At 45.0% G+C, this 9,486-nt stretch overlaps 1 protein-coding gene across 1 annotated transcript in view; it reads left to right on the top strand.

The window, feature by feature from the left end:
* Positions 1 to 2,358: 2,358 nt before the first annotated feature.
* The window catches only part of cltrn (collectrin, amino acid transport regulator), a 64,728-nt gene continuing 57,600 nt past the window's right edge, over positions 2,359 to 9,486 (top strand). Inside the window, exons 1-2 of the mRNA XM_068026177.1 lie at positions 2,359 to 2,529; positions 3,024 to 3,082. Of these exons, the coding sequence (XP_067882278.1) occupies positions 2,442 to 2,529; positions 3,024 to 3,082 (147 nt within the window). The 5' untranslated portion in view covers positions 2,359 to 2,441. The remainder of the gene's footprint in view (positions 2,530 to 3,023; positions 3,083 to 9,486) is intronic.

Here is a 9,486-nt window from a genome sequence, read left to right as displayed (position 1 = left end):
CCGTACACAGACACCAGTGTCCGTGGTAAAACATTTTGAGGTCTGTGGTTTCAATGCGGCAGGCCAATCCTCTGTGACTGACAGCAGGCTGCCTGTGGCTCGGCTTTGATGTCTTCCCTATTAAAGTGTACATCAGGCGGAGGCGGGACCTGCAACTGACGGATGGTGATGCCTGTCTGTAACTGGTCACTGTATGTGACTGACAGCGGGCTACCTGGGTGGGATGAGCACTGATTGGTGGCATGTGGCACAGGTGTACAGGGATCGGCTGCCCCTGCTGTTTTCATGCGGAGCAGGGAGTGAGTGTGAATAGCTGCTGCAGGGGAGAGGGAGAGAGAGGCCGAGGGGAGAGCAGGAAGTGGGTCAGTACACAGCCAGGGGTGTGGTGCTGAGATAGCATGCTGAGAGTCAGGCAGCCCTTTAAACAAGCACCAGCCCAGGGAGCAGGGTGGGGAGAGGGTGATGGACACGGGGGAGCAGGGGAGAGTGGGGGTGAACACGGGGGGGGGGCAGGTGTGGTAGTGGGGGTGGACAACAGAGAAGTGGATGGATAGAGAGAGGGGAAAGGGGGATGGACACAGAGTGGGGTGAAGGTGGTGGGCACAGAGAGGGGACAGGGGGATGGGCACAAAGGGGGAAGCGGGGGATGGACACAGAGAGGGGAAAGGGGGTGGACACAGAGGGGGAGAGGGGGATGGACACAGAGGGGGAATGGGGATGGGAAAGGGGGTGGACACACAGAGAGGGAAGGGGGGGTTGGACACAGAGTGGGGAGAGGGTGGTGGGCACAAAGGGGGAGAGGGGGATGGACACGGTGGGGGAGGGGATGGATACAGAGAGGGGAGAGAGAGGGGGATGGACACAGAGGGGGTTGGACACACAGAGAAGGGAGAGTAGAATGGACAGAGAGAGGGAGAGGGGGATGGACATAGTGGGAGAGAGGGGGATGGACACGGGGGAGAGGGGATGGACACAGAGTGGAGAGAGAGGGGGATGGAGACAGAGAGGGGAGAGGGGAATTGATATAGAGAGGCGAGGGGGGGATAGACACAGAGGGGGGGAGAGAGAGAGAGAGATCACATTCACTCCTGACAGATGGACATGTATCCAGATTCTCCACATTGCTACATCAAGTGTGTGGGCAGACATTGACAATTTGTGCAAGCAGAAACAATGCCAATTGTGCTTCAAATTTCCACATTATTTACTGCCCTCTCGGTGATTCAATTGCCTCCACACCCTGTACGTCTTTGGATGTGCAAGTGCTGAATTCAGACACTAGGTGGAAAACATGTCAAAGTGTTTGCTTCCCCAGCACAGACATGCTCACTTTGAGAGCGAACAGCATGTGTGCATAACAAAAACTGATGAAAAGTCACAGATCTGAAACGTTAACTCTGTTTCTTTCTCCACAGATGCTGCGAGACCTGCTGTGTATTCTCCAGCACTTTCAGTTTTCCAGTATCTGCAGTATTTTGCTTTTATATTAGCATGTATGTATAGACATTTTTTAAAAATAGTATCATGGTTCGTGTTAATGCATATTAGATTAGATTAGAGATACAGCACTGAAACAGGCCCTTCGGCCCACCGAGTCTGTGCCGACCATCAACCACCCATTCATACTAATCCTACACTAATCCCATATTCCTACCAAACATCCCCACCTGTCCCTATATTTCCCTACCACCTACCTACACTAGTGACAATTTATAACGGCCAATTTACCTACCAACCTGCAAGTCTTTTGGCTTGTGGGAGGAAACCGGAGCACCCGGAGAAAACCCACGCAGACACAGGGAGAACTTGCAAACTCCACACAGGCAGTACCCAGAATCGAACCCGGGTCCCTGGAGCTGTGAGGCTGCAGTGCTAACCACTGCGCCACTGTGCATATGTTAGAAAAATGAAATCCAGTCCATTTTCGGAAAATCTTAGGGGAAGAGCTGAATGAAATAACATGAAAATACATGTGGTGGAGGGCCTTCTCTTATGTCGGAATTCCTTCCTGGAAAGAGTTACTTCTTTTGGAGAATAACACTAGTCAGGTTCTACTCACTAAAGCTTTTGCAAAGATGTCAAGCATTTTAATTCCTCCACTTGGCTGTTATTCTGCAGATAAATGCAATGCGTACAGCTCACAGTTTCAATCACAATCACTTTTCTCCAGTACTCTATTTTTCTGGTGAGTTTGTTTGCCGAGATTACTTTTTTCATTTCAAATCACTAACCAGCATTTTAATTCGGTTTAAGTGCAGTAGTGACAGGACTGTGAAGGTAGGTAGGATTGTTTACTGGGGACATCCTTGTTTAATAATTAAGCCTTTTACAAACTAGTAGACACATTTTTCCACCCATTCCTGCTGCTGGTTTGTGTGTCAGAGAACATAAAGCGAAGTTCTCTGTGGATTATTCCTTATAGCGTCCTTCAAATTGTCAGGATGTGGTTCAGGATTTTGCTCCTTGTATTCAACCTATTCCTGGTTACAGATTCTGGAGCCACAATAGTGGATCAGCTCTGTTCAAAAGGTATGTTAGCCTTAACTGAAGCATTGGTTTTCTTGTGATTTTAGAAGTTATTTTTGTGATATCACCGTGATTAAAAGTTGCATTGGGGTAATCAATTACAATTATAGTTTGATTTTTGGTATCAAATAACTTCAGATCTTTTTTGACATAATACCATTAATCAATGCCAAATCAGATTAAAAATCAGTTCTGAAATGACCCTGGAATTCACTGTATAAGATAGGTTTCAACAACACCTCATTCAGTACCTTCACTGTATTTCGCAATATGGCTAACCCTTTACTTGAAGAAGCAATTCCGCCTTCCTTTCTATAGGAAGGAAGAATGTGCAGGGTTACGGGGAGAAGGTGGGGGAATGGCGTTTGGTGAATTACTCATTCGGAGAGCTGGCACAGACACGATGGGCTGAATGGCCTCCTTCCGCAGTGTAACAATTGTGTAATTCTGTGATTCCTTTGTGAGTTTGATATTTTTCTGATTATCATTAATTACAGATTCACCAAATGCTCAGAAAGTACGAATCAGCCTGAATGCAGCTCTTGGGGACGAGGCAGTAAGTTCATCTTTAGTGTTGTTTAATATGATTAATGGATTAGGGTAGATACAGAGAAACTACTTCCCCTGCTGGGGGAGTCCAGAACAAGGGAACGTTACCTTAAAATTGGAGCTAGGTCATTCAGGGGTAATGTCAGGAAGCACCTCTTCACACAAAGGGTAGTGGAAATCAGGAGTTCACTCCACAAAAAAGCTGTTCAGGCTGGGGAGGGGGGGGGGGGGTCAATTGAAAATTTCAAAACTGAGGTTGATAAATTTTTATTAGTTAAGGGTATTGAGGGTTACCGAATCATTCATACTCTTATGACCATCAATTTGCACTTCCCGTTCACCATTTTAGAATCATCATAGAATCACTGAAACATATAGCACAGAAGGAGGCCATTTGGCCCATCGTGCTTATGCTGGATCTTTGATAAGTAATGGTGCTTAGTCTCACAGACCCTCCTTTTTGTCCCTAACCCTGTAAGCTCCTCATCCTCGAGTACATGCACAACACCCGTTCAAAATTATTTGTAGAATCTTCCTCATCTTCCCTCCAGATCTTTTCCCAATGATTTTGAAAGTCTGACCTCTGGTTATTGACCCACTCGCCAGAGGGAATAGTTTTTCTCTATCTACACTATTAAAAGCTCTCATTGCCTTGGAAACCTCAATTAGGTCACCTCTCAACCTTCTCTGTTCCAAGGAGAACACTTCCAACGTTTCCAATCTCTCCTCATAACTATGGTTTGATTCTAGTTATTCAGTAGGGAGAACTAAACATTTTCATTTAAAATAAATGTTCACCTTCTGCTCCCTTATTCAAGATGGCAAGTAATTTCATGATTGTTTTAGCATTCCCAGATTAGGGACCCAAGTAAACAAGACTTTGGAGCTTCTTTAAGCATGTAGTTCTGAAATAGACAGGCACTGGCATGGATTAACGGAAACAAAGTGGAATAGCAGTGGAAGGGAGTTTCTCAAAATGGAGACGTGTGACCAGTGGTGTTCCACAGGGATCCGTGCTGGGGCCACTGTTGTTTGTGATATACATAAATGATTTGGAGGAAAATATAGGTGGTCTGATTAGCAAGTTTGCAGACGACACTAAGATTGGTGGAGTAGCAGATAGTGAAGGGGACTGTCAGAGAATACAGCAGAATATAGATAGATTGGAGAGTTGGGCAGAGAAATGGCAGATGGAGTTCAATCAGGGTAAATGCGAGGTGATACATTTTGGAAGATCCAATTCAAGAGTGAACTATGCAGTAAATGGAAAAGTCCTGGGGAAAATTGATGTACAGAGAGATTTGGGTGTTCAGGTCCATTGTTCCCTGAAGGTGGCAACGCAGGTCAATAGAGTGGTCAAGAAGGCATACGGCATGCTTTCCTTCATCGGACGGGGTATTGAGTACAAGAGTTGGCAGGTCATGTTACAGTTGTATAGGACTTTGGTTCGGCCACATTTGGAATACTGCGTGCAGTTCTGGTCGCCACATTACCAAAAGGATGTGGATGCTTTGGAGAGGGTGCAGAGGAGGTTCACCAGGATGTTGCCTGGTATGGGGGGCGCTAGCTATGAAGAGAGGTTGAGTAGATTAGGATTATTTTCATTAGAAAGGCGGAGGTTGAGGGGGGACCTGATTGAGGTGTACAAAATCATGAGAGGTATAGACAGGGTGGATAGCAAGAAGCTTTTTCCCAGAGTGGGGGATTCAATTATTAGGGGTCACGAGTTCAAAGTGAGAGAGGAAAAGTTTAGGGGGGATATGCGTGGAAAGTTCTTTACGCAGAGGGTGGTGGTGCCTGGAACGCGTTGCCAGCGGAGGTGGTAGACGCGGGCACGATAGCGTCTTTTAAGATGTATCTAGACAGATACATGAATGGGCAGGAAGCAAAGAGATACAGACCCTTAGAAAATAGGCGACATGTTTAGGTAGAGGATCTGGATCGGCGCAGGCTTGGAGGGCCGAAGGGCCTGTTCCTGTGCTGTAATTTTCTTTGTTCTTTGTTCTTTGTCCACTGCCTTGTATAAAGAACAGTTACTTTCAGAAGGGTGAGCCTATGAAACTAATTCTCTGCATGATTCAGCCCAATTAGTTTGCTTCAGTGATTCCTTGTAAAGTGACGTGAAGCTGCTGATGACGGGGTGGGGGTGGGGGTGGGGGTGGGGGGGGGCAGGGGGTGGGGGGGGGGTGCGGTGGTCGTGGTGTCAAAGCTGGTATGCTTGGGAAATAACCAAACTATGACAGGCTAACAACAGCAGACATGTGGCCTTTGGCTGGGTGGGATTGATGAGGGAATCCATCGCGCAATTTTAGTACCATTCCAAATTTGGAGCTGCTTTAAGAATGAAAGCACAGATGGGACGTTAGGGAACACCAAGTGTTAAGTCATATATAACATAAAAACAAGAAATGCTGGAAATACTCAGCAGGTCTGGCAGCATCTGTGGAAATAGAAGTGGAGTTAACATTTCAGGTCAGTGACCCTTCATTAGAAGTTAAGACATATAGTTTTCCAAAAGACGGCTTAGTTCAGTAATGTAAATGCTAATACAATATTCATTTGCAGCAATAAATGCAATGTCATTCTCACTTGGCTTCTGCATCAGGTGTTGTCTGCACCATTCACCCGAGCTTTGCTGACTGCAGCCTGAGCTCCTACATCAGGGCTATTTAGTATACATGTATGTCTCTGCAGACAGTGACTGACACAGGCAGTGGATATCATTTGGGAATTCTTCATTCCTGATACCATTCCAATAAATCTGCTCTGCACCCTCTCCAAGGCCTTGGCATCCTTCCTAAAATATGATGGTCAGAATTGGACACAATACTGTAACTGAGATCTAACCTATTGTAATTGGAAGTCAGGAAAAGGCAGACTTGCTAAATCCACTATCCCAGGCCCCAAACACTCCTTTCAGGTGAAGCAGCGATTTACTTGTACTTCTTTCAATGTAGTATACTGTATTCGCTGCTACAGTGTGGGGAGACCAAGCGCAGACTGGGTGATCGCTTTGCGGAACATCTCCGCTCAGTCCGCAAGCAGGACCCTGAGCTTCCGGTTGCTTGCCATTTCAACACTCCCCCCTGCTCTCATGCTCACATCTCTGTCCTGGGATTGCTGCAGTGTTCCAGTGAACATCAACGCAAGCTCGAGGAACAGCATCTCATCTACCGATTAGGCACACTACAGCCTGCCGGACTGAACATTGAGTTCAATAATTTCAGAGCATGACAGCCCCCCATTTTACTTTCATTTTTAGTTATTTTTTCTTCCTTTTTTTAACATTCCTTTTTACATTTTTTACAATCTTTTTTTGCATTTATTTCACTTCATCTTAGTTTGTTCAGTTTGCTTACCCACTGTTTTTTTCAGGTTGTTTTTCTTCAGGTTTGCACTTGCTGCTGTTCAATATTCAGTGTATTCACACCTAATCTGTACTCATGCTTTGTCTTTCAACACACCATCAACATATTGTTTGCCTTTGCTCCGTGACCTTTTGGTCAGCTATGTGGCCTGGTCCAATCTACACCTTCTCCTTTGTTATCTCTTGCCCCACCCCCACCTCACTTGCTTATAATCTGTGACTTTTCTAATATTTGTCAGTTCCGAAGAAGGGTCACTGACCCGAAATGTTAACTCTGCTTCTCTTTCCACAGATGCTGCCAGACCTGCTGAGTGATTCCAGCATTTCTTGTTTTTGTTAAATCCTTACTTTGTATTGGTCTTCACAGTAGGGGATGAGGAGAAATTAACAGAAATAAGGAAAACGAAAAATAAATCAAAGGGAGGAGCTTACATTATTTAATATAAGTTTTAAAAAAAACAGGACTGGAGAAACTAATCAGACTATAGATAGACAAATCTCCAGGACCTGATGGTTTCTTTTAAAAGAAGTAGTTGAGGAAATAATTGTTACATTCAGGACAGAGACAGGAGAATTTATAATGAGGAATAACGAAATGGCAAAGAAACTAAACAAATACTTTGTATCTGTCTTCATGGAGGAAGACACAAAAAACCTCCCAGGAATACTAGAGAACCATGGGACTAGTGAGAATGAGGAACTGCAAGAAATTAGTATTAGTAAAAAAGTAGTACTGGAGAAATTAATGGGACTGAAAGTTTATAAATCTCCTGGACCTGATGATCTATGTCCCAGAGTGTTGAAAGAGGTGGCTGTAGAGATAGTGGATATGTTGATGGTCATCTTCCAAAATTCTATAGATTCTGTAACTGTTCCTGCAGGTTGAAAGTAGCAAATTTAACCCCACTATTTAAGAAAGGAGGGAACGAAAAACTAGGTAACTATAGACCTCTTAGCCTGACATCAGTGGTAGGGAAAATGCTAGAATCTATTATAAAGCATATGATAACAGGACACTGAGAAAATAATAGTAGGATTGGGCAAAGTCAATGTGGATTTATGAAAGGGAAATCATGTTTGACAAATCTGTTGAAGTTTTTTTGAGAATGTAACTCACAGAATAGATAAGGGGAACCAGTGGATGTGGTGTATTTGGATTTTCAGAAGGCCTTCGATAAGGTCCCACACAGGAGTTTAGTGATTGGAAGTAATATACTGGCATGGATTGAGAATTGTTTAACAGACAGAAAGCAGAGAGTAGGAATAAACAGATCATTCTCAGGCTGGCAGGCTGTGACAAGCGGGATACTGCAAGGATCAGTGTTTGGGCCCTAGCTATTCACAATATATATCAATAATATGGATATAGGGACCAAATGTAATATTTCCAAGTTTGCTGATGACACAAAACTGGGGGGAATGTGAGATGTGAGGAAGATGCAAAGAGGCTTCAAGGGGATTTAGTCAGGCTAATTGAGTGGGCAAGAATATGGTAGATGGAATATAATGTGGAAAAAGTGGTTATCCACTTTGGTAGGAAAACAGAAATATTCTTAAGTGGTGAGAGATTGCGAAGTGTTGATGTCCAAAGGGACCTGGGTGTCCTTGTTCATAAGTCACTGAAAACTAACATGCAGGTGCAGGAAGTAATTAGGAAGGAAAATGTTATGTTGGCCTTTATTGCCAGAGGACTTGAGTACACGAATTAGCAGACGAAGACTAATGAAAAGTTGGCCTTCATCTCAGGGGGGCTAGAATACAAAGGGGTGGAAGTGATGCTACAACTACACAGAGCTCTGCTGAGACGCCATACTGCATTTAGCTGTGGGTACCGCATCTCAGGAAGGAAGCCTCAGAGGGGATGCAGTGCACATTCACTAGAATGACCAAGAGAGTGTGGGAAAATGGCGCACTGACACGGAACACAAAAGTCCGAGTGTATCAGGCCTGTGTCCTCAGTACCTTGCTCTAAGGCAGCGAGGCCTGGACAACGTATGACAGCCAAGAGCGACGTCTCAATTCATTCCATCTTCGCTGCGTCCGGAGAATACTTGGCATCAGGTGGCAGGACCGTATCACCAACACAGAAGTCCTCGAGGCAGCCAACATCCCCAGTTTGTACACACTACTGAGTCAGCGGCGCTTGAGATGGCTTGGTCATGTGAGCCGCATGGAAGATGGCAGGATCCCCAAAGACACATTGTACAGCGAGCTCGCCACTGGTATCAGACCCATCGGCCGTCCATGTCTCCGCTTTAAAGACGTCTGCAAACGCGACATGAAATCCTGTGACATTGATCACAAGTCGTGGGAGTCAGTTGCCAGCGTTCGCCAGAGCTGGCGGGCAGCCATAAAGACGGGCTAAAATGTGGCGAGTCGAAGAGACTTAGTAGTTGGCAGGAAAAAAGACAGAGGCCCAAGGGGAGAGCCAACTGTGTAACAGCCCCAACAAACAAATTTCTCTGCAGCACCTGTGGAAGAGTCTGTCACTCTAGAATTGGCCTTTATAGCCACTCCAGGCGCTGCTTCACAAACCACTGACCACCTCCAGGCGCTTATCCATTGTCTCTCGAGATAAGGAGGCCCAAAGAACTGCATCTCAGGAAGGAAGCCTCAGAGGGGATGCAGTGCACATTCTCTAGAATGATACTGAGACTAAAAAGGTTAAATCATGAGGACAAGTTGCGTAGACGAGGCTCGTATTCCCATGAGTAGAGCAGAGAAGATTAAGGGGTGATCTACTGAGAGTGATAGATTTTTGTCAGCCAAGGGTATCAAGGGTTACAAACTGTGCCAGGTAAATGGAGTTATGATAAAGATTAATAACAATCTAATTGAGTGGCAGAACAGGCTGGAGGGACAGAATGGCCTACTCCTGTTCCTATGTTCCTGTGTAACCAGTGATTTATAAAGATTGTGCATAACTTACTTGTTTTTGTACTCTAGCTCTATTTATACAGCTAAGAATTCCTTAGCATGCTGCAGATAAGTTTACTTGTCCAGCCATATTTGTCTTTTGGGGCTGAAATGGAATATATTTGTTG

The sequence above is a fragment of the Heterodontus francisci genome, unplaced genomic scaffold, assembly GCF_036365525.1.
Source record: "Heterodontus francisci isolate sHetFra1 unplaced genomic scaffold, sHetFra1.hap1 HAP1_SCAFFOLD_742, whole genome shotgun sequence".
Classification (NCBI taxonomy): domain Eukaryota; kingdom Metazoa; phylum Chordata; class Chondrichthyes; order Heterodontiformes; family Heterodontidae; genus Heterodontus; species Heterodontus francisci.
The sequence above is the reverse complement of the archived record's forward strand: the minus strand, read 5'-3'. Positions and strand labels throughout refer to the sequence as shown.